This window comes from Podarcis melisellensis (assembly GCF_964234715.1).
Source record: "Podarcis melisellensis genome assembly, chromosome: 10".
NCBI classification, from domain to species: domain Eukaryota; kingdom Metazoa; phylum Chordata; class Lepidosauria; order Squamata; family Lacertidae; genus Podarcis; species Podarcis melisellensis.
The window spans coordinates 48,991,769-49,019,644 of record NC_138542.1 but is presented as its reverse complement, the minus strand read 5'-3'; the positions used below and the strand labels follow the sequence as shown (position 1 = coordinate 49,019,644).

The window sequence follows — 27,876 nt, the reverse complement described above, 5'->3', positions numbered from 1 at the left end:
AATAACGAATACCTAACATTTTGTTTAAAGTTTCATCTACAAAATTTGATCCCCATAGCAAAACCTCTGTAGCAACCGTCAAGGACAAAATTAAGAGTCCGGCCTCCTCCCTCTTCCTGGCACCATTTCCTGAAGCTGGCTGGGCAGCCTCCTTGAGGATGCTGGCAGGAACATTGCTGCCTGGGCATTTGGGTCTGTCTCCTTTAAACTCTTTTAAACTCTTTCTGATTGCCTTGTGCTGTAAGGAAGTGGGCAAAACTCCCTCCTCTCCAACAAACCCCTTCAGGTCTTGACTCTGTACACAGAGAGAAGAGGACCACACTAAGAGCCAAGAAAGCGTTATGTGCAAAAACCAAGGACAAAAAATATCAGCTTCATAAAAAATCTACATGTGTCTGCAACAGAAGCATCTATGAAGATAGCAGTGAGTGGTAACGAGCCTTTCATATATGGTTTTTCAGGGTCAAAGCTACTTCCTCATCCAAAGAGAAAAAGGATGGGTGTGGCAGGTGAAGAGGCTGGCCACATGAAGGAAGCAGGCAGCCACCCATGTGGTTGAAAACAAGACACTTCTAAGGGAAGAGCAGAAGGGGAGAAACTGGGAGGATTTACATTAAATCACGGGTGAAAAATTTTTTTTAAAAAAACAGCCACTATGATCTAAAGGTTAGAGTAGTTCCAGCCTAAAAGTATGAATTATTCACTCTGCTGTGTAACATTTCCCCCACTAAGGTTATGGCTTGAAATATGATTCCTTTTCAAATAGCTGAGGGTAGAACCATAAGGCAAAAAGGAAAACCAGTCTTCTTTTAGCTGCTTCTTTTGAAACCTTTGCTCAGCAGCAGGTTGTTACGTCAAACTGAGTTCCAAGAAGCCCTAATAGCAATGGGCAGCTAGATATAAAAGCTCAGCTCTCCCCAGGTTTGCAGGTGTTTTCAATACAGGTTTGGCATTCTATAAACCATGTCTTGGAGGCCCAACTGGTGCAGTGGTCCACCAGTGAACAAAATAATTTTTGCTACACAGCAAAAAGAAATTTAATAGCTTTCTTTGGGACATATTGACAAGTAGCTAGCTCAGCATCCTATCTCTCCCATATCAGCCATTTGCATGTTTTAAGGAAGAAGTATTCCTATCCATCACGCTCTCTGCCTCTGGCAAGGATTAGCATCCCTGTTTAACAGGAAGTATGTAGCAGCCCAAGGCGCTGAGAAATCCCAACTACTGCCAGCTCCCACATTTTGACTGTTTAACCTCTAGGGCCATACTCAACAGAAACAGAGACTGCTTGGTCCTTAGAAAATAGTCACCAGTGTTTTCATTTTCTATGAATTTGGCATCCATGTTCCCAGCTGTGGTTATATTGTTTGCCAATGCACCACCCCCTTCCTGAAGATTTCAAAGATGATCTGCAAAGAAAGCATTTCATGTTCATCACTGAAAAACTTCAGGGCTGGCCTCTGTTCATGCTGGTGGAATGGGCCATCTCAAGAAACAGATGGGGAAATGGTCATTAAAGTAGTGGTGGGGAACATGTGGATCTCCAGATGTTCGTAGTATCGTAGAGCTGGAAGGGACCCCAAGGGTCATCTAGTCCAACCCCCTGCAATGAAGGAATCTCAACTACAGCATCAATGACAGATGGCCACCCAACCTCTTAAAAAACCCCAAGAAAGGAGAGTTCACCACCTCCCGAGGGAGACCATTCCACTGTCAAACAGTTCTTACTGTCAGAAAGCTCTTCCTGACGTTTAGTTGGAAACTCTTTTCTTGTAACTTGAAGCCATTGGTTCAAGTCCTACCCTCTGGAGCAGGGGAAAACCAGCTTGCTTCATCTTGCTCGATAACAAACTCCCATCATCACTGATTCCTGGCCAAGCTGGTTCAGGCTGATGGGACTCCCCATCCCTGCACTACTTTTGTCATGAAGACTGGCATCACTGCAACAGGCTGCCTAAATATCTTCTAGTTTGGTGAAGGATGGGTGATCCCAAGACCCTCCTTGCCAACACTCCCCTGCTCAAACCCACAACCCGCCAAGCCAAGTGGAAGGGCTTCAGCTTTCCTGCAGAAGGGAAGAACCTTCTCTCTCAGCTCATGAAGAATTATCTACAAAAAAGGGAACGGAGAAATTACTAAAGCTGTCTTTATTACAGATCTACCAAAAAAAAAGGGGGGGGGGGAGAGAAGATTCCAAACAATGTTTCTCTTCATATGGTTTATAAACAGCAGCACACAGGGAGGGGTGTGTGTTGCAGAGTGGCCAAAGAGAGCCGCATGATTTAAAAGTACCCCTGGACAGAGAGGGTGGGAAAGGACGCAGACTGGAGAGATGTAGCAGGGGAACTGGGTTTTCTAAGAAAGCCTGCCACCATCTCTCATGGGCAGCAGCTGTTAATTGTACAGGATCTGGACTGGAGCAGGATGAGGGAAGCTTCTCCCCTGTCTTTGTTGGGAGTCTTCCATTTCTTGCCATGGCTATTTGCTGGCAGGCAGCAGGCTCTATTCCCTCTTCTCCCACGGAGTAACCAGCCTTCCCATCAAGCTCAGAACCATGGCTGCTTGTCCCCAGCTGAGCTAGAATGGTGCAGCTTGTTCCCTCCCACAACCAGACACTAGCCCAACTGCTCCAAGGCAGTTCCACTGCCCCTCATCTCCTCCCAAGGAACTAGGCTTAAAAACAAAAAGGGGAAAGAGTCCTGGGGCATATTCACACACTTGGCCTGGGTTGCTCAAGGTCCCATAAGTTTCTTGAGGAAGGCTTCCAGCTGATCCTCGTCTTTTATCCCTACAAACTTATCCACCACATCGCCGTTCTTCATAGCCAGGACTGTGGGCACTGCTGAAACCTAGGAACAAAGAAGGAAAGATAGAATAATAGCTGTGCTCCACTGACCTGTGAACATCATTGTAGAAGTCAAAGCAAACATTGAAACAAAGGCAGGACGCTGTAAAAAAGGTGAATGATTAATGTTTCCTCATATTGGAGAGCTCCTAAGAAATTGAACAGGATCACTTGGATTTGGGGTGGGGTGGGGGTTGTTTTAGTTTTAGAAAGATGACTGTCAAAGGCGTACAGCTCCAGTATGGAGTTTGCATTTGGCAGAAAGGAAGTTTCTGCTGGTACTCTGCATGATAACAAATGCACTTTCCTGCTTGGAAAACAGAGTAAGGCAGGGATGGCTAACATATAGCCCTCCAGATATGACTGGACTACAGCTCCCATCAGGCCCAGCAAGCATGGTCTGAGGCAAAGATCAAGGAAAGATGGGAGTTGTAGTCCAACAACATCTGGGGGGCCCCCACAGTTTTCCCCATTCCTGAACTAGAGAGAAGGAGGAAACAGCCCTAGTGTGAAACTCCACTGCCAACTTTCTGAAAAGCAGTCTCTCTGGTAGAGGAAGAGCTGACCAGGCTGCTTAAAAGCTCACCATGCAGTTTGTGTAGCTGTGCAGAGGCATGGCATCTGACTGTCACCTCTGACCATGTGGTAAGAAAGGGTTACTTCCCCCCACTCCCTGCCCAGTTGCACAGGTTTATAGCTACACAGAACTTATAGCACTGCTGGAAGGTTTATGGTTATAGCTTTCCAGACAGGAAGCTTTGAAGCAGCTCCTCCTTGGCTCCTGATCATCTATTTCTAGCCCGCAACTGACATCAAGTTCACATACAGCAATACTCCAGTTCTGCAGATGTCATTGCCTGACTTCTTATCCCTAAATGTGGTTTTAACTGTGCCCAAACAGAAACGGAGAGAAAAATGGATGTGTCCCTCTTTGCGGTGTCAAAGTGGTCGAAGAGTGAATATGACAGACTTACAACATCCAGGGTATGTGTGTGGGTGCTTTAGATAGAGGAGGCTCTATATTTGCTTATTTTGTACAATCATTTCTGCCTGTCACAAGGAGGGCACTGAAGCTCTGTCCTCTGGAATGCCACCCCTCTGCCTTCAAAGGGTTAGCCAGAGATTTGCTACGTGGTTTCAAACCTGAATTTGCATCCAAAGTAACTACAGTGGTACCTCGGGTTACATATGCTTCAGGTTACAGACTCCGCTGACCCAGAAATAGTACCTCGGATTAAGAACTTTGCTTCAGGATGAGAACAGAAACTGTGCTCCGGCGGTGCAGCAGCAGCAGGAGGCCTCATTAGCTAAAGTGGTGCTTCAGGTTAAGAACAGTTTCAGGTTAAGTACGGACCTCCGGAATGAATTAAGTACTTAACCCGAGGTACCACTGCAACATGCTTTATATCAGGGCTGGGGGAACCCATGGCCCTCCAGATGTTGTGGGACTCTCCATCAGTCCCAGGAAGAATGGTCAATGGCCAGGGACGATGATGGGAGCTGCAATTCAACATCTGGTGGGGGGGAATATCCAAACTCTGCTTTAAACACAGACTGAGGCCTTCAAATTTCTTAAAGGGTAGAGCACAACTACTGAATACACATAGCCCTGCCACCAGTACATTTATTCTAAGAGTGATGAAGCAGAACACCAGAAGGCCACATTTGTACCATACATTCAAAGCACCATGATACTACTTTAAACAGTCATGGCTTCCCCGCAAATAATTATGGGAACTGCCGTTTGTTACAGGTGCTGGGAGGTTATAGGAGGTCTCCTATTCTCCCAGAGTTCCCTGGGAAGAGGGCTTGACTGTTAATCCACTCTAGGAATTGTAGCTCCGTAAGAGGAATACAGGGTCTCTTAACTCTCAGAACCCTTAGCAAACTACAGCTCCCAGAATTCTATGGGGGAAGCAGGGACCGTTTAAAGTGGTATTGTAGCTCTCTAAATGTATGGTGTGAATGTAGCTCACGTTTCTGGAGTCATGCTACACCCCTCCCTCTCCTGCAAGCTGGCTTATTGATCTATCAGCTTCTTACTGCCCAGTTTTGATTTAGGATTGAGAGGACAGCCAGGGATCAGGCAACAACAGGAAGAGGATCTGCAGGGGCTTGCTAGCTGAGTACTGCAGGGCCCAGTGCTTTAAAACCGCAGGCTATGCCCCCCCCCCCGACATGTGAGCAAGCCCATTAAAGTAGTCCAGAGACTGACAAGAGAGGAATTTGTAAATATTTCAGAAGGGGCTGACACATTCCACAGCTCCCCTCTGGCGCCCTTATCTGCAGACAGCTCAGCCACTGGGTCGTGTCCTATCCTTATCTTGCCTGCTGTCCATCCCTGGAATGTGCTTTCTCATCAAACATGCTCCCAGCTGCGCTGCGTCTTGCAGCCATCAGCAATTTGCCACACGCAAAGCCTCCCCAATGGAAAGCCCTGGGAGATCTGGCTTCTCTTTTCCACCAACGCTCTGGACTCAGAAGGCCTGTTTCAGCTGGGCCCCACCCTTTCCCCTCTGCTGGCCAATGCACTGCAGCTCCTTAAGAGTGCCACATCCTATGGTTACTCCAGGATGTGTGTGTGTGTTGTTGTTTTTTAAAGAAAAACCTAATGAAGGCTCAACATGCAACAGATTATAGATTATGGTTAATTGATGTTCTTTAGTGCCCTCTAGGGGACAACTATAGTAATTCCTGAGCCCTCAAAACACTCCCAGAAAGCTCCTCTTTTCTTCATTTTAGAAAGAGTTAGATGCTTTACTTGTGGGGACATGTGGGATGCAAATAAGCAATAAAAGCACTTTATAGAATGAGGATCCAGTACCCTATTCTCCCAATGCCCAAAACTGCAGCCACAAAGCAAGGAACAAGCTGTATATAAAAATGGCTTGCCCTAAGTTACACAGGAAGTCTGGGGCAGAGCAAGGTCTCCTGGGTAGAATGCAAAGAATGTTAACTGCTGAGTCACTCTTCCCGTCCACAGTTTAACACTACAAGGGCTTTTTCTATGCTAGGCATAAATCAATAGGGTGTGGAACATTTAATCGTTCCCCATCCATACCAAGACAGACTCAAAATCAGAATTTAATTCCTGACATGTGAAAAATATATGCTAAGTAAAGGACAGGCAGCTAAGGTCCTCCATTCTTTGAAAACTGGCAAAGACTCCTTAGAAAGTTGTGATTAGGGTTTGAAACTGAATGAAGGTCATAAGAAGATATTAGGCAGGAGGTTTTGAGTATTATGTATGACCTTTATAATTATATGCTTGGCAGTGCAAGAAGTGTGTGTGTGTGTGTGTGTGTGTGAGAGAGAGAGAGAGAGAGAGAGAGAGAGAGAGAAAAGTTTGAAGCCCAGATTTCAAGGTAGGGCTGGGAATGTCCTCTGCCTGAAATCCTAGTGAGTTACTGCCAGCCAGTTTAGTAGACAATCTTCACAAAAAGTCTAACTTGATATAAGGCAGCTTCCTATCTTCCTACGATTTTTGATTCATGGCTCGTAAGTGTTTGCTATTTTAAGAATTTTAGGCAATGTCTTTAAACAAGCATAGCTGACCCACTTTCCAGCTCACCCATTACCCAGCGAGGGGTGGGTTTGTTCCACTTCTTCCCTCAAATGCCACTAGAGGGGCTTCTGAAGGAGCATATTTCCTTGAGGGAAGGGGAGAAGAGACAGAAATAGCTTCTTCATGCCAAATAGCTGCCTTTTGGGTTTTAATTTTATAACCAGTGCTTCTCGCCGTAATAGGTTTATTCAAACTGCTTTTGTTGGATCCACCTGAAAGGCAGCATATAAAATAATGATTGGTTACAGGTCACGTTGTTGAGGTGGGACATCAGGACTCTGGGCAAAGGAGACCAGAAGTTCTCTTTGTTCATTCCACTCACAGCACCATCTGTAAATCACCCAGCGGCTGTGCAAAGAGAAGGGTCACCACTGGAACACTATTGACTCAACTGGAACATAACAAGGGATGGTGGCAGCAAGCCAAAGTTAAGAGCCGGTGGGGAAACTGAAAGAGTTCAAGGTAAGGTGGCGTCAGGCTGAGACAGGCCCCTCTTCCTGCCTCTCTGGGAGAAGTTGCATAGCAAGGAGGGGCCCCTGGCCTGAAAGAGGGAGAAAGGACCAACTAAGCAAGAGGAAGAGACATGGGCAGGGCCGGCCCATCCGTTTAACAAATGAGGAATTTGTCCCAGGCAATAAACTAGGTCAGCAGGAGATGCCTAGCCATTTCACCAACAAGGGTTGAAGAAGATGCAGCAGCACCAGGACTTTGGCCCAGGGTGTCCAAATGCCTTCCCTATTTGGGAATCAGGAGAAGGAAGCTCTGGTCACAGCTGAATCCCTTCTGGGAAGAATCCCTGTGAAATTTTTTCGCAGCAGGAAAATACTTCACGGATGGATGCTCCATTGGGACAGCTCTGGAGCCCAGGGCAGGTCAGAGCCTGCGCGAAGGAATGTACAGGCATTCCAAGGCTCACAGAGGGGGTCCCTCCCTCCCTCTCCCTTCCAAAGAATCTGCCGCAGCAGAAAAGTTGTTGTGAAATTTCCAGGCTGAGATGGTGGGCCGCTGTCTTGTAAACAAGAGCGAGAGAGGGAAGACTGATAGGAGCGGGAGATTTACTGCCCATTTGCATGGAATCTGCAGGACTCAAAAAGCCCAGCAGAGTAGAAAATTGTTTAGGATCTTAAGGCCACAAACTAAAAAGAAGCAAAAATCATTTTGTCACATGACGACGTCTTATACAAAGCACCAGGTCGCTGGACTTCTAGCCCTGCATTGCTTACTTCAGATAGTAGTAGCTTTCAAGGATCTTAGGTGCCTCAGCGCCTATTAACTGGAACGCTTTTAATCAGAGATACAATATGGGGCTTTATTCCTGAAAAGGGTACACTCTTTCACTAAGCTATGATCTTGCGAGAATGTAGAAGGAGGGCCAAGCATAGCTTTTCTTTTTTTTAAAGTTTCCACTACCAATTTCCACTGCCCCTCTACCCTTCTAAATTTAAGTATCAGACAAAACTCTTCTTATGTCCTAAGCGTCAGAGGAAAGGACCAGCCTTCTGTAAAGCTCTGCATATTGAATCTGGTAGCTGATACAGAAAGGATTCTGTAAAAAAAGAACAAACCAACTAAAAAAAAAAGAGGGGGAGTTAAGAATAACAGAATTGTAGGGTTGGAAGGGACCGCAAGGGTCATCTACCCTCCACAATGGTCCAACCCCCTACAATGAAGAAATCTTCTGCTCAACAAGCAAACCCACAACCCTGAGATTAAGAGTCTCATGCTCTACGGATTGAGCTATTCGAATTTGTATGAAGAAATAAATTCTAGGCTTACTGATATCTGAAAATGGGTCTTGGAAATATGGCTTTCTTTTACAGGGAATGAGCATCTCTGCTTATGATCACCTTGGTTACAAATGCTATTCTTGACTCTCTGCAGTCCTGCCACCTTCTAAAGCCGCCTTCCAGATGCTGTTAAGACTCCAGCTCCCATCATCCCAATCACTGGCCATGCTTCCTGGGGCTGTTGGGAGTTGGAGTCCAATGTCCAGGGGGCTAGCCTGGTTCTAAACCATCTGATGCCTGTCTGCCTATTGGCATCCTCCATAATGCAACTACTCTTCGCACACAGTGACCATCAAGACTTGAGTTGGCTGCTCTAGAGTCTCTTCTATCATCACCCAGGGATTCTCTCCCCACAAACAAAGCCTTCTTGCACCACCAGACCTTCATCTCTCTTCTGCCACAGCTTCCCTATTAATTTATTGAGTTAATCCATGTCTGTCACCATTCTCTGGTTTATCTCAAAAAGACCATCAGTCCCATTGAGCAGCCTTTCCCAACCTGGAGCCCTCCAGATGTTTTGGACAACTGAGGGTTATGAGCACTTACCTCATATTCAATGGCTAAGTCTGTGTGGTCGTCAATGTCTACTTTTGCCATCAACACCTTCCCCTTCTGTTTGGCCACTATCTTTTCTAGCCTGGGGCCCAAGATCTTGCAGGGACCGCACCACCTTCAAGGAGAGAAAAGGAATTAAGAGTTCAGTGAGGGAAAAGCAAAGGCAGCAGGAAAAAGGTGAAGCTTTTCAAAACACTCTGAACTCCTCCTTTATTTCTGGGGTGAGCTTGCCTTTAATAGCTGCAGGAGAAACCTTCTTAACTTTAACTATCAAGCCTGATATTGATGCCTGTCTTGCTAAATTAAAGAACACCATGCATGTGCTGGGCAGGTTTACAGCAGTTTTAACAATTCAAAGCCCGGAGCTAGAAGGAGCACTTTACAGACAGCTTGGGGTGTTTTCCTGCAAGGGACACTCAAAGGTACGTTTGAGCCACTTTCATGCTGTTTTGTGCCATAGGGTGAATGTGGGACAGAAAGCAGGAGAACCCCATTTTCACCAAGAGCCCTTTAAAACCCCATTACAGTGGTACCTTGGGTTAAAAACACCTCGGGTTACAAACATTTCGGGTTGCAGACTCTGCTAACCCGGAACTGGTACTTTGCGCAGTGGAAGTAGAAGGTCCCATTAGCTAAAGTGGTACCTCAGGTTAAGAATGGTTTCAGGTTAAGAACAGACCTCCGGAATGAATTAAGTTCGTAACCAGAGGTACCACTGTATACATTCTAGCCAACACAGGTGGTCTTATATTCCCTTTACAAAGTGGTCTAACATCCGCCAGAGAGAGCCCTAAAGGTTAAACAAGAGTGAGTTTGAACACTGAAGTTGCCATGTGATCATTCTGATTAAGGCATGAGACCACAATGCAGCTTTCTGTAACCTGATGCCCTCCAGATGTTTTGAACTACAAGCCCCATCAGCCCTGACCTTGGCTGCGCTGGTTGTGGATGATGGGAGATGTAGTCCAGTAATATTTGGAGGCCACCAGGTTGGGGGAGGCTGCTGTAATGTGTCAAATTATAGCCTTTCACATGCTTAGGGAAGATTGTTTTTAATGCTAGGCTGTTTCCTAAGAACGGGAGCAGAACTCTAATGAGAAAAATTGTAGCACATCACCTAAACTGAACCCAGGCACTCACACAGAGGTGTTTTGAAAACATCTTGGAACCCTTTCCTTATGCAGACTGAAGCCAGAGTAGTAAAAAAGCCCCAGATATACCACTACACGTGAGGATCACACAACAACTATCTGTTTGGTCCAGAGTAGGCTCATTTAGGATCCCACAGCTAGTTCTCAAGCACTGTACCTTTGGCATAATAGACCCTTGAGTTATCGCCATACAGGACAGTTTTCACAGGTGCTGTTTTTTCCTACACCAGTTTTGCACCTGAGCAGAGGAGACTTCATGTATCAAGGTCCCTTGCAAAACATACCGCGACAAATTTTGTACTGAGTCAGAAGTACGATAGTGAATGGATGCCTTTGCGCCATTTGGGTTATTAAAAAATGTATGCATGCATTGTTTTGCTTGGTTTTGTTGAAATCAATAATAAAACACACACAATATTTTGCCCTTTCAAAAAGAAGAGCATGGGATGGGGGGGGGGGAGAGGAGGGAGAAAAATAAAACGCCTCCTAATCCTTGATGCAATGACACCTGGACCAAGCTATTCCATGCCACACCTACCTTCCTTCGTCCCTTCAGGGCTGTCTGGGACTAACTGCTTTTGATCTGGCATATTTGGAATGAAGGTACTGAGGAAGTCAGCTAGCTCCCACTGCTTCCGTGGTCGCTAAGCAGCCACCCCCACAGTGGTTCTCATCTCCTTCCTCTTCCCCCAGATGTGACATGGGAAGTGTCTAGCAAAACAAAAACTCCAATAGCATTTGAGAGCTGCAGGCAGACTCTTGACACAGTTCAACCAAGTTAATTTTTAAGACTGTTTTGATCCAAAAGGTCACGCAGCCACAAAGATGTTTGCAGTCTCTCTTTATTGCTAGGGAATAGCTCTAGCTATATTGCAAACAGCCACCACCTATACAATAAATGCATAAAATAAAAACCTTTCAGCTTTTGCTATTGACTTGTAACAAACGAACAGGGAGATGCAACCCAGCAGCTGCATATTTTGGTTGCATGTAATTAACATAATTCAAGTAAGAGAACAGGGAAGGTGCCAAATTACTATTAGTGGACATGTTGCATGTCACTATCACCCTACAAGCACGTCATAGCTAGAAGGGGACTCGCAAGAGGACTGGACCATCCACACCATTTATCCAAGGTGTGCATTTGTGCACACTGTTGTCTAATACACACATGAACTAGTGATCAGGCAGGAACTGATGCCGACAACTTTAAGCCAAGGAGAAACAAAACCCTCTGCACTCACTGGGCGTGGAAATCAATCACCACCGGCTTCTCACTCTTCAGAACTCTGTCTTGGAAGTCATCCCCATCCTGGATGTTAAAGGTGTGCCTGAAGACCAAAGTAGTGGAAAATGTCCTAGTAGTTGCAGGCACAGTAGTGAAGGGGACAGGCAGGCGCCAGGTGAGATTGCAGGGCGCAGCCGAAACCCGGCAGAGAAGCAAGGGTGGTTGTGAACGGAGCGGCGCAGAGAGCTGCTTGGCAGGGATGGAGAGGAATGGCCTGAGGAGGAGCTTTTGGGCCATCTGCAAAATGAAAAACAAAAGCAACACAGTTGGGGGAAAGTCAACAGTGGGGGCACTTGCAGCTTCCTGAACTCTGCTGGTGTATTCCCACCACCAAGACCACGCAGATCTAGCTGTTATTTCACTGTTTCCTTCCCTTTCCAGTCAATTTCACGGATCCCCATTCATGCCCATATCTAGCCTCCACTGTTGCCCATACTCCTGCCTCCTAGGTTCCCAATCTTTCACCTTATCCATGCCCTCCAGAATTTCAGATACACCAATCATATTTACTGCACATACAGCACACACATCAAAGTGTTGGGCTAATGAAGAATAAAAAGGGTAGGCCCCTACCTGAGGGCTCACCATTTAACCTAAATTACCTTTTGGGTTACAGTCTTATCTACGATCTTTACCCTTCAGCTCTGTCTCACTTAAGCACTGTCAGATCACATGTCAGCATGAAGGGCATGAGGAATTATGGTGAATGAAAGAAAACATCGCCCTTTAACTCTCTGGACAAATATGCAGTCTTTCAAACCTGGGGGTGTTTGGGTAGCTCCTCGCAGTGCAGGCTGGTCCATTAGGGCAAATCTCAGGATGCCCTCAGCCAACTTTCTTCCTGCTTACAACCAGTCCAGGGAGTGGTACTGGCTGTCACCTTCCTCCTCTCAGTCCTTGTAGAATGCAGCAGGTAGGAGGAGTGGGCCAAAAAGTAGTTGGCTCTGCCTGTCATTGGCCCTGGGCTCCCTTCCTTCCATTCTACCAGTCCCAGTGTGTACCAGCCATCATTGATACTCCTCAGTCAAATCACACTTTTAAATCTTCCTTTTTGGTTGCTCCTGGCTACTCCAGTCCTATAATTCTAGCCTAGTCCAAGCTGGTGGATACCAGTCTTTTTACTGAATAGTTCTTATTTGCAAGCAATGTCCTCTGGTAGCCACGGTGGGCCCAAGTATCATATTGGAACATCAATATCTTCCTTTCTGTAGCACACTATTACCACTGTGATTTTGGCTGGGTTTCTCAGTGTGGGAAAATGCTTTACCATTCTGATCCTAACAACCTGCGAGGCACAACCGATTGTGTGATAGGTAGAAAGCAACCTGCCCAACTTCATTTTTTGGTTATGCTTAAAATTCATTACCTGACAACCACAATCCGGCTGCTCTACTAACACTTATATGCACCAACTATGGTACAAACTACTGTAGTACAGCTAGCTCTTCTGAGTGTTCAAAACACTTGACATGTATTCTGGGAAAGCTAGGTCAGTATAGCATAAAACTCTTAATCTCAGGGTTGTGGATTTGAGCCCCACATTGGGGAAAAGATGCCTACATACCAGGGGGCTGGAGAAAATGACCCTCACGGTCCCTTCCAACTCTATAATTCTATTACTCATTACCTCAGCGAGCTTCACAACAGTCCTGTAAGATTATTATCCCCACAGCAGCAAGACACTTCCATAGGGGCTAGTAGCATGCAGAAGAGAAGGAGGGCATCTTCACCAATCTCAGATAAACAACAACACTAAGCTACCAAATTTCTTGCATCAACAGGCTGGACTAAATGACATGTGAGGTCCCTTCCAAAATACTCATAAAGGATTCTATGGGAAATTTGTTATTTTATTTACTGCCTCAAAATATAAGCAAAACACAAACACTGTTGTATTTTTCTTACAATTGGAGTGCATTTGCAAACAAATATGTTTTCTTTAGCACTTTATGAGGTTTGCCTCTTTGGTTGGTTGGTTGGTTTGGCTTAGCATCACCCACCCACCTTGAAACAAATTTTGATTCCATCTGCTTCAAAATGTGTTTTCCTAAAACACATTTACATGCAATAAAGGATGTTTTCTGTAACAAACCATCCTTTTATAAAACATTTTAACTTTCAAAAGACTAAAGTTTACAAAATTTAGTGCAGATGATTAAAAAGACATTTTCTTAAGTAAAGGCAGGCAATGTTGCATTATTCAAATACAATATTAAAACCCAGTATTAGGTAAACTTTTGTTATTTTGTCGTTTAATCATGTCTGACTCTTCATGACCCCATGGACCAGAGCACTCCAGGCACTCCTGTCTTCCACTGCCTCCTGCAGTTTGGTCAAACTCATTATTGACATGCAGTTGATATTTAACTGCCCTAAATGCATTGAAAAAATATAAGAGAAGTATATATATTTCTAACCTTCTGTCCTACCCTGGTTACCCTCCAGTCAGCTTAATTCCTAACCAAGTTTGCCAGCTCCCCCCACCTTTAACTTTGGCACCTATATGCCAAAGGAAAAAAAAATAAAGAACAATTTTCCTGACAGGGCAGGCAAGTGATGAGAAAAGTTCCATCCGTTACACTCCTGTGCATTTGGTAATCGGGAAGGAGACGGGCGTTCTTCTGAAACTGAGTTGGCAAGGCTGCTTCCATTCCACAGCTCTTCTTATTTTGGTTTCTAGAACAGGAAGAACTGAAGCTCAGAATCTAACCTCAAGACTCGCGATCTGAGAAACCTCCTCCGCCGGCCTCAACCAGAGGCTGCGGTTACGGAAGGGTGAGAAAGGCGCACTCTGCACATGTTCAGAGGCAATCTCGTCTGCTCTACAAACTGGTTGAAATGAAGCCCAGCTTATTAGTGCCGCTTAACTAATTGCCATCCTGGGCTCTTTAGTGGAGGCGGGATAATAATATAAGTTGAAGTAGCATAATAATGGTAACCATCATAAGTAATTCACGTTTCACTTGAGCTCCTCCATTTCCTCTATTAGCCCCTCTCCACTCCGGTCCAGCGGAGAAAGTATTACTCGTGCGTAAACAGGCACAGGCCCCCATCTGCTGTGCAGCCGGGTCAGCGACGCCCCCCCCCCCCCCCCGCACGCGACCTTCTCCCTTCCACCTTCTCACCTTTCAGCCCCTCTTTACAGTGTCTCGCGGCCGCCACACTGTGGAATCAGACGGGCCGGACTCTCCTGCCAGCCGATTGGAGCAGCCGTGGGAGGAATGTATGCATTCTGGCTAGATGATTGGCTGGCGAAAGGGAAGCTGTTGAGAAACCTGGGACGTGGTTGGGCTAAGGAGGGCGCGTTCGGCCCTCAGAGGAGGGCGTCCTGCGCGCGCTTATTGGTTAAAACGCAGCCGAACGCTGGGGGACTCGGAATTTTCACGCAGCCTCGGGTTTGATTGGCTAAAAAGCGCCAGTCGAAAGCAGGAATCTGCGTCAGCGCTGTGGCCTCGCTCCTCGCATCGGGGAGCCAAGGTCAGAGTACACAGGATGTGCCCAGGGAGGTGGTACGAAAGGCGGGTTCTCAACTTGTTTATTTCGGGGTTAATAATAATAATAATAATAATAAATAATAATAATAATAATAATAATAATAAATAATAATAATAATAATAATAATAATAATAATAATAATAATAATAATAATAATAATAATTTTTATTACTTACACCCCGCCCTTCCGCCTCTCCTAACAGCGCACCGTTATCTTGGCTTAAATCAGTTAAGCTGCAGTTTTTGTTTATTGTCAGACACTCTATCTATCTGTCTGTTTGTTTGCTTACTTATTTGCTTACTTACTATACCGCCCTTCATCAGAGGATCGCTTTTATTGTTAGAATAGAATAAAGCAGGGAGGGCAGAAGGCAGCTCGGAATCTATTTGTAGATCTTGTGATTTGCAGTAGATTGGCAAAAGCTTTCAGATTCTCAGTGGGAAAGTAAAATTCCTATACAACCCAGTACTGTGCTGCTGCTCTATGGCAGTGCACGCTGACACTAGGACGGAGGACTTTTTTCCTACCACCATTACATTACTGCATAAAGTATCCTCAGATCTAAAGGCAAGCTACAGTGTTTCTCCGTGAACTTTTCTCTGAAAATCCATAAAAGAGTTACCCATGAAGTTCAAAGTTTTAGGTCGATAATTTGTGAAAACTACGTAGTGACACCTGCTCTGTGCCCCCTACACTTGTGTTTCACTGTGTGGCCATTTTTGCTACACAAAGTTTGCCCATAGAAAACAATTCAAAACTGCATTAAAAAAAAACCATGGTGATGTCTTTGCTTGTTTGATTCCTTGTTTATTTGGAGGTGTGAAGAAGGTTCAAAATAAGTTACTGTATATGGGGGACGGGGTGGGCAGGTGTGGAGGACTCCCTGGTCCTGAATGGGGTAACTGTGCCCCTGTGTGGTCAGGTGCGCAGCTTGGGAGTCATTTTGGACTCGCAGCTGTCCATGCAGGCGCAGGTCAGTTCTGTGTCCAGGGCAGCTGTCTACCAGCTCCATCTGGTACGCAGGCTGAGACCCTACCTGCCCGCGAACTGTCTCGCCAGAGTGGTGCATGCTCTGGTTATCTCCCGCTTGGACTACTGCAATGCACTCTACATAGGACTACCTTTGAAGGTGACCCGGAAACTACAACTAATTCAGAATGCAGAAGTGAGACTGATGACTGGGAGTGGCTGCCAAGACCATATAACACCAGTCCTGAAAGACCTACATTGGCTCCCAGTACGTTTCTGAGTACAATTCAAAACCCTAAACGGCCTCAGCCCAGTATACCCGAGGGAGCGTCTCCACCCCCATTGTTCTGCTGAGGTCCAATGCCAAGCTTTATGAATCACCCTCCCCATTCCATAGCTGAGCAAAGACAGACACTACTTTTGTTGGTGGGCTTGGAAAACACTTTTTTCCTTTTAAAGTTCATCACAATAATACAACCGTACAAAACTTATATGCAATATACTACACCATTACAACAGCTGATCCATTTGATCATGACATATATCTTAAAATAAGTTAATAAAAATACTGTTCTGAAAAAATGAACATATAAAAAAGAAACTGTGACTTTCCCAGTCTGCCACAGGACCACTAAGTTCTGTGCAAATAATCTGAATGTGACCTAGGCACTGACAGCAGAGTAATGGGGTGTTGAGCTACTCAAGTGTATTCTAGCCTGGCAAACAGCAAGGCCATAGTCTCTGTGGAGCAGTAGCAAAGCCCATCCTCTCTGAAGAATGCACTGATTTTGGTAAACTCTGGCTTTGGCTGGTGAAGCAATACTTTTGCAATCTCCAGCCCTAACCGCTGACACATTTGTATTAATTTGAGCCTTGGCCATGCTGAATCTGTGTTCTGGGTTGAGAGAGCTGTACTGATTACACTTAGGAAACAGCAGCAAAACCTGGAAGAAGATGATTGAGGGCGGTATTCAACTAAGCCTTAGACCCATTACAACAGACCCACTGAAATGAATAAACATGACAGTGAAATAGACTACCTTGGAAGGTGGTGGACTCTCGTCCATTGGACGTTTTGAAAAAGAGGTCGGATGGCCATCTGTCAGGGATTCTTTAGCTGTGATTCCAGCACTGCTGTAGGTTGGACTAGATGACTTTGGGGGGCCCTTCCAACTCGACAATGATTTTAAGCCAATTAATTTCAATGAGTCTACTCTGAGTCAAGCTTAGTTGACTACCAATCTGAGTACCTTGTTAAGGATGATGAACGAAACGCTGAGAGGAATGGCGGTAGCTTGATAGTGGCGCACTCTCAAGCGAGAAAGTTCTGCAGGTTTCTGGTGTGGCCTCAGGTTGAACTGAACAAAGGTGATCCCCTCTCTTGGTACTGCATCTGTCTTTCACCCCAAGACACACAGAGAAAAGGGTGACAGAAAATGACCCCTTTCTAAAGCACTTTTTAAAAAGAAAACCACCAGTTAAAGGCAACACATATACTGTCAATAGGTTCTTTGGAGTAATTACAGGAATATAAGCGGAGAGGGAGAGAATAAGGCTGTATATACTAAGTCTGCACTATCTTTTAGATAAGGAATTCAGATCTCCCAGTATGACAGATTTGTATGATCATCACATGCACCAACTTAGCCAGAGTCCCCTAAGTGCAAAAGACTTAGAAAAGTATTAGACATAGTTTTTAGCGCTACATGTGCCAATGGGAGCTTGTTCCCCTTCTCCTCTAATGCAGCCTGGTGAAGCATTTTGCCAGTGTTTACTTTCAGTTTTGCAGAATCCTGGCTCGTTATGAATGAACTAGATATCCTGGTTTAGAACAATTTATTGTCAGTTTCAAAACAAGCCAACTTCAAACCACAGGCCAAGAAGCCAGCTTCTTTATCCAGAGTTTGTTTTAAACCAGGATCTCTGGTTTTAAAGAGTCACCGAAGAGACAGAATAAAAAAAAGTGATGCCTTTGGGCCCAGAGATTGTCTGCATGCAAAACATGTAAAGCCGCTGTGCCACAGGTCCTTCCCTTCCATGTGCCCTAACCCTGTAACTTCATCCTGCCGAGTTCTAATTTGCAGCAGCGTTTTGGTAAGGCATAGGACCCCTTTTCATTTTAATTCTCCAGACCAAATGGTAGGCGAGAAATGAGGTTTAAGTATTTATAAATAAAGCAAGAGGGCTAAAGTGTATCCCTTGCAAAGAGCATCAGTTGCTGGAAAGGTGTCTCCCCAGGAAGCACAAGTGCCGTGATTGTGGCAGGAAGAAGGCTATTCTGTCCATCTGCTAAAGAGCAAGGGAATATAGATAAGAGACGGACTCTTTCCAGTTTGGTCTGCTGGAAGTGTGTAGGGGTGCAATAAAGTGCAGATAGTTTTCCTACCTACTCTTACATTTTTTAAAAAAATAGGATATTACAAATACAATCACAATAGAAAATAAAAATTCATCACAACTGAACTGAATTAAGGGAGCTTTCTAACTGGGTGTAGTGCAAACAGGAGAGATATTTTGTTAAGAGTGCAGGAATTCTCCTTCCTTTCAAGGGCAAGCTGGCACACAAGAATGCCAGTTCTGCGGAACAAGTTCATGACTGTGGCAGCAGTGAATTTTGTCAAACATGGAACGAAGGGATCCAGGTCTAGCTGCTCATCCTTAGCAGAGTCTTGAGACATCTCCCTTCTCTCCTGGATACAATAATATCTCCCTGCATTAGACATTAGCAGCATTCCTTTAGCCAATACTACCGAACTGATTGTAAAGTCATGCATGTACAAAATCTGCAAGGATATGCAAGGACAAAACAACACATAGCATCCATAACCAACAACTTCTGCTGTGGACCACCACAAAACATGCAGTCAGGAATAATATTTCGTGGCAAGTCATCTGTGCCATCCCTTTTTCTCCCTTGCGACAAGCTAGAGACTGGCCCCTACAGCAGAAATGCAACACCATCAGCAGGCTATAACAGTGAACAGGAGCGACAGTATGCCTCAGCATTACCCAGTTTCAGCCCTCACTTATCCTGTAAAGGACTCTGCTCTTCATAAATAACAACAGATCTACACAAGTCTTTGGCAAGTCATGGTCCCCCATAAGGGAATGGGCAGGAATCCAAGTCAAGTATACGCAGTGGAAGCTGGAGCCCCAGGAGAGGTCTATGTCATGGTACCGTGACCACAATCCTTGTGGTTTTTGAAGCAGTCTAAGGAAGGCTAAAGTTCATCCTTGGTGCTTATGAGATGCTGCAGCTGGTGGTTTGGTATCATGTGATCTTCCAACAGCGGGTCATGTGACTGTGTACTGCCAGTTTCCCGCTCATCTGGGGAGTCCACAGCAGTGTAGTCTTCAAGCAGTCCTGCTTCTACTCCATGACGACTAAGCCTCTCATTACCCATGAGCCCTTGCATTCTCATGTATCCCTGCTGGCAGAAGGGAGGCAATTTCTGACGCGTGAGGGCGAACAGGAAGCAGGATTCTAAACAAAAGGGGGGAAATGTTCCACATTAACATCCTAATGAGTGTTACCAACCTTATGAACTATTAAATTTTAAAAAATCCAGCCTGAACCTACAAATCAAAGAGATTGGTAATATGAATATTTTCCACCAACACTGATTAAATTTCTCTATTTAGCTTACAAGTTGGGGTAGGGGGAGTAGGTGGTTACTTGTATATAACTCACTTCCTAAGCAGAAAACACTAGAGGCTAAATGGCTTAGGGGAAGGAGCTGTAGCTCAGTGGTAAGAGAAGACACCAGATTAAACCCTGATATTTCCTTAGTTGTTAACTGGCTCCCCTCCACCATCTTCTTTCCCCCCCCCTCACCCCAATACACAGTGGTTTCCAGTCAACCAGTCCGCAGGTTACCTGCATAGAATCTGCGCAGGTCAGTTTCCAAGCAATTCTCCAAGAACCGTCTCAGCGGGAGGATGTGGGCATTTGGAGCGGTCCAGTCTGTCAGAAAGTCCTCCACAATGTGATGGATTGCGTCTGGGCGGGGCAAGGGCCAGTCTGGTGGGCAGAGCCTCATTTCACGCTCTGTTGGGAGCGCCAAACATAAAGGTACATTCAGGAGGATAAAGAATTAAGGGCGAGTAGGCAGGACAGGAGGAATGGAGAAAGTTAAGAAAAGAGGAAGGAAGCAATGGAGGCATCACTTGAAAAGGCAGCAGGAAAGAACTGAAGGAGATGGGGCTGTGTGGGGTGGGGTGGGGTGGGTGGACATGGTGGGCCAGATGTTTCCCAAGCCTGACTCAAGGTTTCTAACATTCCCCCCAAAATGGTTAAGAGAGGCACAACAATGAAAAGCAGGAATGCTTGCAGGAAGAACTGAAAACCCACTTTGCTTACCGGTAGGGAGGCGTTTGTAGTAATAAATGACAGGATGCAGGAAATTGGACTGCCAAGCATGGCGTGCTTCACCCACAGCGCGGTTGTAATAGAAGACGTCCTTGTCAGCCCCAGAAAAATTCTTCCCATACTCCATCACAATGACAAAAAGCCCATTCTGAACTTTTTTCCCTGTGCGCCATTCTAGGTCTTGCAGGACCCCAACCGGATACTCCTCCAGGTACTCAAATTCTGTGGCATTCCTAGGCACAACCAGAACACATAGTCTTGGGCTCACGTAGGAGAACATGCAGGTGCTGGTGGGCTCAGAGGACTAGATAAGTCTGCACTCTCCCACCCAGGAATACTGGCTTCACAGCTTGCTGGGGGTCCTAGACCTTGCTTTACTCTTAGCAGTGGCTACTAGGCAATGACTACTATGCTCCACCTCCATGGCCAAAGGCTTAAGGCTTCTGGATCCCAGTTGATGGAAACCACAGGATGGGAAAGCAGTCTTGTGCTCGAATCCTCCTTATGGTTTTCCCACAAGAATCTGGTTGGCCACTGGGGGAATAGGATGCTGGTCCAGACTGACCACTGGTCTGATCCAGGATGTTCTGCTTGTGTTCTTATTCTAGGATTGTCTAGAAGGCTGGTACTCTGTGCCCTCTGCTGGAAGAGATATCTGAATAATTTCATCACGCCTTAGTGACCATGTGAGGCTGCCCATGCAAAAGAGTTGTAGCTCAGTGGCAGAGCACATGAAATCTCAAGGTAAGGCTGGCAGTCAGGGCAGGCAGTACTGAGTAGACAAGACAGTCTGATTCAAGGCCACAGTATAAGATTGCTTGAAAAACTGCAGCTGCTACCATCCTATTTGTGTTGGGTAGGAGTTGGCACAGTCAGATTACACCTGCTCTGAAACACCTACTGGGCCCAATTCCAGGTGCTGGTTTAGTCCTATGCTAACTTGGTTCCTGGTACCGCAAGGACCTGCCTATTCCAAATGAATTATCCTGAAATGCTGGGATGGGAAACCCCTGGTTCTCCAGATGTTGCTGGATCACAGCTCCCATCTTCCACTGACTATGCTGGCTGGGCTTGATGGGAGCTAGAGTTCAAGAACCTCTGGAAGGCATCAAATTGGCTGCCTCTGGGTTAACAACAGCCAAGGCAGCCCTGCTTCAGGTCCCATCCATCACGCCCAGAGGTCAGACCGGCCCCCACAAGAAGGATGGGACTTCTTGACTGCTGTGCCAGAGCTTTAGAACGCTATTTCATGGGATGTGAGTTTGGCTCCCTCCCTCCTGGATTCTCGGAATGTCTTGAGGCTGCAAAGCAAGGAATGGAAGAGGGAATGGAATTGTGCTGCTAGGATATATTTCTAGGGGCCACAGGAAGGAAACGAAGGGAGCGCTACTCACTCACTCTTTTAGCAGAATGACATCCGCTAGCACACTGAACATCTGATAGAGCCCAGATGCCTCATTCACTCGCTTGACAATGGCATTCGTTAGCTGCATAATGGGATAGAGGGAGGATGGCCAGGGGACTCCATGGTGACGGACTTCTAATAAGCGATGAACTACGCGAGCTGCGAGAGGTGAGTAGGGAAAGAGAGAGAGAGAGAGATTACTTTAAAATGTACTTACAAGCTAAGGAGAAAGGAGGAAGCTTTCTCTTCATTCACTATTGTAAATGGTAACATAATTTTAACTGGAACCAGGGGTAAGGAGTCTGCCCCCCCCCCAGATGATGTTGGACCACAACTCCCATCCTCACTGACCATAGGTCAACATCTGGAGGGCCAAAAGTTTCTCAACTGATATAAAGAGGTAAAGGCCTCTCATCTTGTAATGATCTTCATGCAATGTCCTCTCCTGCTCCAGAGGCAGGTGAGAACTGTTAACAGTGGAACACGGACTGCTTTGGTAGGTGGTGGATTCTCATTTGCTGGAGGTCTGTAAGCAGAGATCACTTCTCAGGGATGCTGCGGTTGTAAGATTCCTGCACTGTGCAGGGGGTTGAATTAAAGGCCTTCCAAGGTCCCTTCCAACTCTAAAATTCTTTTTAAAAAATATATATACACAGTATATCTATCTATCTATCTATCTATCTATCTATCTATCTATCTATCTATCTATCATTAAATTTCCACAAACTCCACATAAAGTTGCAATACATAATGAATTTTCCCAGCTCTAAAATTCTATGGTGCTATGTTATTTCCCTTTATTTATAGTAGCATTTCTGTTGTTAGTACACTTTGGAAACAACAACAGTCTGCATCTGTACTGGTATTGTTTTTCAGGCATTTTCGTTGTTTTATTGCTTGTGTGTTTGCTGACATGGCCTCCTTTGGGAGGAAGGGCAGAATGTTAATTTTCATAATAAAGACAATAACAAGTGTTGCATTGTTCAATTCAGTTACCAAAACCAATAATAATAAAAAGAAGAGAAACACCCCATACCAGAGCAGCTTCAGTGCTGGGCTGGCTGGCTGGCTGACGTTGGCTTTCTCCACAACCCACTCCTGTCTCCAAGCTCACCTGTGTATCGGAACCCGTGAATGAAGCCTCCAGCAGATTTCCTGAAGTCAACTGAGTGGCTTGCGGTTCCCAGAACAAAAAGGCCCCGGGTGGCTTTGGCTTCGTAGCTGGGCTTGATCAGAGGATACTTCTTCTTGCTGCCTTTGCCTTGTATCAGCCCCACAGACCTGTGTGGGGTGGGGAAAGGGCAAATGGAGACAGTCGAGGCTGAGATAGAGTAAGGTAATGGGTGTGTCTGAAAGGATCTCAGCCAGAGTCCAAACCAGAACTTTTCAGCCATCCCCCCTGCCCAGCCCCCACACCCCCTGGTCTCATGCATCCTCCTTGTCACTTTGGGCTCAGGCCTATCTCACTTGTTGAATATGGAGAAGTCGAATTTCCAGCCGAGGCAGCCAATGGCGCGGTCGTAAGGTGCTCGAGTGGCAAAGTTGTCCAGCTCGTCCTGAGGGAGGAGGATGGACTCTGCTTCGCTGCTGTTGCTGTTCTCCAGGTAGAAGCGGAGGGTGATGTGCAGCTTTCCTTTCTTATCCTTGACGAGAACCAAGTCTTCCAAGTCACCTTCCAGAAGCCCATCCAGGGACTTCAGCTGATATGTGTCCAGGAGGCCGTTGTTAATGGCTCTAAGGAAGGGAGCGTTTATTGGTTACATAAATTTAAAAATGGCTCCACGTTCAGAGAATTTCCAAGTGGAGTACAGTGGTACCTTGGGTTAAGTACTTAATTCGTTCTGGAGGTCCGTTCTTAACCTGAAACTGTTCTTAACCTGAAGCACCACTTTAGCTGATGGGGCCTCCTGCTGCTGCCATGCAGCTGGAGCACAATTTCTGTTCTCATCCTGAAGCAAAGTTTTTAACCCGAGGTATTATTTCTGGGTTAGCAGAGTCTGTAACCTGAAGCATATGTAACCTGAAGCATATGTAACCCGAGGTACCACTGTACATATAACGGGAGCTGAGAATCCAAGAATCGTAGGGTTACAAGACAGATGGGATTTAGCGCTCTGCATGTCAACTGTGGAAATACCATTGCCAGCCGGTGTAGAGAACCTGGTATAAGGCACGCCTTCTATGCAGTCATGTTCTGTATTGGTTTTAATAATGCTGGGGAGGAGGAAGTCCAAAATTTGTTTGACAGCATTTATTGTGTGTTCTTTTGAGAACACAATGGAAAGGCTGTTAAGAAATGTAAGATAACAGTGACTTGTAAAAGACCCGAGGATAAGCAGTGAGGATAAACGCATAATTGATTTTACTCTTATTTTTAACCTTTTTTTTTTGGGGGGGGGTGTTAGTCACTTTTAGTTCACATTTCAGAAAGTAGCCCATCTGTTCTAGACTACAACTCCCATCAGCCTTAGCCAGCACTGTGGTGACTAGGGCTGAAGGGAACTGTAGTCCAGAACAGCTGGAGAGCACCAGGTTAGGAAAGGCTGGCTGGCTTTGGGAGAGTCCTGGGAGCCAGCATTAAGGGGCCTAGCATGCTGGGCATTGCCCACGCCTCTCTTAAATGATGTTAAATGATGCTTTCCCCACAGCTTTTAGGGCACCCTGGATGTTTAGTTGTCACTTCTCATTGACAAAAGGTTCTTACCTCAAATCTCCAACATAGTGAGTGGCCCAGGAAAGGCGAACACGAGAGCGGCCCACCATGTGCACGAAATTGGTGACGCCCAAAATGTTCTCCGCTGTCTCAAAGGCAGAATTGCCTCGGCCCAAGATCAGTACAGATTGGCCAACGAAGTCTTCTGGATCGATGGACACAGACTCATAGCCTTCGACGTATTCTGAACCGGGAAAGTTCACTTTGTTAGGAATCCACGTTCCCGTAGCTACCAATAGGACACTGAAACATACAGTAAGGATTTCGATCAGGCTTGCTGAAGGCATAGTCAATCCAGAAGATCTGTTCCAAAGCTATCACAGGCTAGACAGCAGGGCTGGGGAAGCTGTGGCCCTCCATATGTCATTGGACTCCAAATCCCATCATTGCTCACACTGGCCATGTCATCTGGGGCTGATGGGAGTTGGAGTCCAAGAAGATCTGGAGGGCTGTAGGTTCTATAGGAAATTACACTTTCACAATCAGGCCCAATCGGAGCTGTGCCATGTGAACATTTTCCTCCTCTAAGTAGGTTTTCTTCATGACTCACCTGCATTTATAAAACTGAGCATTCTGGTCAGTTAGGATGAAGAAATGGCCATTCCATGCCTTAATGTCCTTTTCCAGCATCACACGGGTGATGGACGTGTTGTAACGCACCTGGAGGTCCAGCATGGAAGCAAAGTCTCCCAGGTAACGCACCATGGCATCAGCGTCTGGGAAAAAGTCCTTGGAGTAGTGTCGAAAGAGCAGCCGGCGGTTGTGGCTGAGTAGCGAGTTCCAGTCATGGCGAAGGTTGAACTCACTGTTGGATTTGCCAGTGTAACGCTTGTTGACGCTAATAAGCTTCCGGTGGCGTGGATACAGGGCAAAGAAGCTCCCGGGCGCATGACTGCGTTCAAAGACCACATAGTCTCGGCCTGCATGTTGGAGGAAATATGCCATCTGCAAGCCCGCGGGGCCAGCCCCAATGACACAGTAGTCATGGTATAGGGCATCAGTAGCCCTGCAGGAGGCCAAACTGAAGGCAAAGATTAACAGAAGTTCTTGCACACACTTCGAAGGAGATGGCATCATACTAGTGGCCAACAGGGTGAAATCTATTCAAGGCAATTCTAAGAGCTGAAAAGACTCAAGTTAAAATAAGTTCAATGAGAACTCCTAAGGGTGCTTAATAATTTGGAACTAGGATGATATACATCATAGGCTCACGTTTGTGTCTCGTCTCCTCTCCAAGGTGCTGCAGTCCAGACCACAAAGTGAGATATGCAAGTAGCAGTCACATCAGTATCTTCTGCTGAGGAACCATATTCCAGCCACAGACAGGAGCTACAAGGGTGAGAAGATAGGCAAGTGTCCTATTTGAAAATCATTTCTGCTCCACATCAGTGCAAATCATATTGCCCTGAAAGCTCACACATCCAAAGCAAAGTTTCACCCTTCTAGACCTGTTTTGTCAGGTCTTTGCTCACCAAATAGTTGTGTGCTGTAAGTGATTGTGTTAGATATGCTATTGTTTGACTCCAACCCCCATTAGCTCCATCCTATATGGCCAATGCTCAGGATTGATAGGCGTTGTAACTGTGGCAACATCTAGAGGGACACAGGTTTCCCACCCGTCTTCTATAGGATATATCAAGACAGGAGGGGATGGTGACAAAGCCTGAGAACCACCCACAAAAGGTCACTATACGTGTTACAAAATGAGCTTGCATACTCTGATACACCTCACATATGATATCACATGTGTAATGCTACACATATGGCCTACAGAGGCCCCTATGGAATATATTGTTACCATATCAATCAGCTTTACTGTATTTCCTTTCTGCATTCACTGTCATGTACAGCAACCATTCCATCTGGCTACAAGAGAGGGAGAGAGATGGGACCGCAGGGCCTCTCCCTGGACTAGGCTGAAAGACAAGCAGTTTTTTGCTCCTCTCCACATTTTTCCATTTCTGCTGTTCGCTACAAAATCTCTGTAACTACCAGTGAGTGCATTCCTCTTTTAAAGTGCTGCCCTTTGCCACCATGTCCCTAGTTCCCATGACAAGGAGTTCTTTCTTTCTTTCATTTTGGTACTCCAAATGTAGAAAAAGAATGGTATGTTCTCTTGTCACCATGTGTATTTCACAAGCCCATAACTTCACTTGTTTTGGGATAATGCCACACGTGACCCTGGATAAAATGACCATTTACTAAGTTATTGCAGTATATGGTGGGGATTATCTGTGGGGATAATTTTCAGCAGGATGATACACAGAGTGGCAAGATGAAAACGATGACAGTGTTCCTGCTACTTTAATGAATTGTGTGGTCCAAACATGGGGAACTGTTTTCCCTCCAGATGTTGCTGAACTACAGCTCCCAAAATCATTGGCCATGTTTGCAAAGGCTGATGGGCATTGCAGTTCAGCAACATCTGGTGGGCCAAAGGTCCCCCCCCGACATAGATGTTGAAATTTCAGCTTACGAAATTGTTCATAAGGACACAAAAACTTGCTTTACATAACAGACAAGAGAACTCATCCCGATTCCATTCTGGCTCAATTCCTTCCACTCTGAGCAGCAGTAACTGCTGGATGGCATTGAACTGGACATCTTCCATCCTACCACTGAGTGCTCCGTAAATCTGTATTTGTCATATAAATACCATTCTGAGTCTCAGAGGCTAACTTTTAAGAAGTGTGCATACGTACGAATGACAGTGCTTGAACGGAAAGCAAAAAAGAGCCATTTTCAACGGAACTTACGTTCGGCTTTTGCATTCACATTGCAGATGCAGGAATGTTCATGCAACACCCTGGAACAGATATGAAGGAAGGAGGAAGGCAACAACATAATCCTTCTGCTGAAGAAGCGAACACATCACCCCTGGGAAACAGGAACAACCCTTACCCTGCTTGTGGAGCTCACTGCACTGCTTATTTCCCCTCAGGGAGAAGAGAAGCTAGCCAAGGAGGATTGGATATAAGCCTAAATGCTAGGCCAATGGTTAAGGGACATGCACATGTTACTGGGTTCCTGCTCCCATCAGTCCTAGTCAGCACAGTCCATGGTCAGGGGCCTAAACCTGGTGGAACTCATCATTTAGCAGCGACATGATCCAACTCATGGAAATGGGGCTGAAGCTTTTCCTCCCCCAGTAACCTGGCGCGCCTCCTAGAGGACGGCAAAGGGAATAGCACCAAGTGACCATTTCCCTCCGCCCAATGGGATGCGGGGCGAGGCTTAGCGGCATGCCTGGTGCGTGACGTGCTGACGTACCTGGAGCGTCCGGCCGAAAGGAGGAGGCGATCAGGTAGGTCTCAGTCTCGTGCGGCTGCCCCGCAGCGGCGCGCGGCGGACCTTCGTCATAAGAGTGCGTGCTGCTCTATTCCTCCGAGTAAGGGCTGGGCCTTAAAGGATCGCAGCGAGACGCTGTACCAGAGCGGCGCCCCTCCTTGTTCTCTGCTCCTCTTTACCCAGTCAAACCCGCTCGCTCGTGGCGCCCAATCCGGGCAGATTTGCCACGTGACTCCGGCGCCTCTCGAAGCGCGCGACGAAGCTTTCCGCGGCGCCTTCATTGAGGCGCCGCTAGAGCGATTTCCGGGTCACGTGCTGCGAGGGTGAAAACGAATGGCGTCGCTTTTAAAGGGGCAGACGCCAAAATATCAAATGCGCTCCCCTCCCGCCACAAAAAAAACCCCAAAACGACGGAAGAGGCCCGTGGCACCCAAGATACGAACAT

The 27,876-nt window shown here is 46.1% G+C and overlaps 2 protein-coding genes across 5 annotated transcripts; both read right to left on the bottom strand.

The window, feature by feature from the left end:
• Positions 1 to 2,132: 2,132 nt before the first annotated feature.
• On the bottom strand, positions 2,133 to 14,461 carry TXN2 (thioredoxin 2). 3 transcript variants are annotated; one of them, XM_081928461.1, is made up of 4 exons: positions 14,317 to 14,461; positions 11,148 to 11,428; positions 8,744 to 8,867; positions 2,133 to 2,849 (listed from the first exon to the last, which is right to left on the bottom strand). In XM_081928461.1, exons 2-4 carry the CDS (start codon positions 11,426 to 11,428, stop codon positions 2,733 to 2,735), a joined length of 522 nt encoding a protein of 173 aa, XP_081784587.1. In that variant the 5' UTR covers positions 14,317 to 14,461; the 3' UTR covers positions 2,133 to 2,732. The 3 variants fall into 3 exon arrangements, with proteins under 3 accessions (XP_081784587.1, XP_081784586.1, XP_081784588.1); XM_081928460.1 differs by lacking the exon at positions 14,317 to 14,461 and adding an exon at positions 14,131 to 14,274; XM_081928462.1 differs by lacking the exon at positions 14,317 to 14,461 and adding an exon at positions 14,148 to 14,270.
• Positions 14,462 to 16,074: 1,613 nt separating this feature from the next.
• Positions 16,075 to 27,645, bottom strand: FOXRED2 (FAD dependent oxidoreductase domain containing 2). Of its 2 annotated transcripts, none has more exons than XM_081928769.1 (9): positions 27,414 to 27,645; positions 24,694 to 25,472; positions 24,135 to 24,386; positions 22,898 to 23,164; positions 22,545 to 22,711; positions 21,424 to 21,589; positions 20,017 to 20,258; positions 19,534 to 19,704; positions 16,075 to 19,140 (listed from the first exon to the last, which is right to left on the bottom strand). In XM_081928769.1, exons 2-9 carry the CDS (start codon positions 25,218 to 25,220, stop codon positions 18,878 to 18,880), a joined length of 2,055 nt encoding a protein of 684 aa, XP_081784895.1. In that variant the 5' UTR covers positions 25,221 to 25,472; positions 27,414 to 27,645; the 3' UTR covers positions 16,075 to 18,877. The 2 variants fall into 2 exon arrangements, with proteins under 2 accessions (XP_081784895.1, XP_081784896.1); XM_081928770.1 differs by lacking the exon at positions 27,414 to 27,645 and adding an exon at positions 25,942 to 26,344.
• Between the last annotated feature and the right edge of the window lie 231 nt (positions 27,646 to 27,876).

What these genes read in the sequence shown, in the direction of transcription:
- TXN2 (XM_081928460.1), bottom strand. Translation starts at nt 14,244, where the DNA reads ATGGGGGCCTGTGCCTGTTTACGCACGAGTAATACTTTCTCCGCTGGA. An exon ending in GTGATTGATTTCCACGCCCA is followed by an intron (nt 8,868 to 11,147) that starts GTGAGTGCAGAG and finishes CTCTCCTTGAAG; the next exon opens with GTGGTGCGGTCCCTGCAAGA. An exon ending in ACTTAGCCATTGAATATGAG is followed by an intron (nt 2,850 to 8,743) that starts GTAAGTGCTCAT and finishes CTTTGTTCCTAG; the next exon opens with GTTTCAGCAGTGCCCACAGT.
- FOXRED2 (XM_081928769.1), bottom strand. Translation starts at nt 25,220, where the DNA reads ATGATGCCATCTCCTTCGAAGTGTGTGCAAGAACTTCTGTTAATCTTT. An exon ending in GATGTCATTCTGCTAAAAGA is followed by an intron (nt 20,259 to 21,423) that starts GTGAGTGAGTAG and finishes GGTTGTGCCTAG; the next exon opens with GAATGCCACAGAATTTGAGT. An exon ending in CTACAAACGCCTCCCTACCG is followed by an intron (nt 19,705 to 20,016) that starts GTAAGCAAAGTG and finishes CGCTCCCAACAG; the next exon opens with AGCGTGAAATGAGGCTCTGC.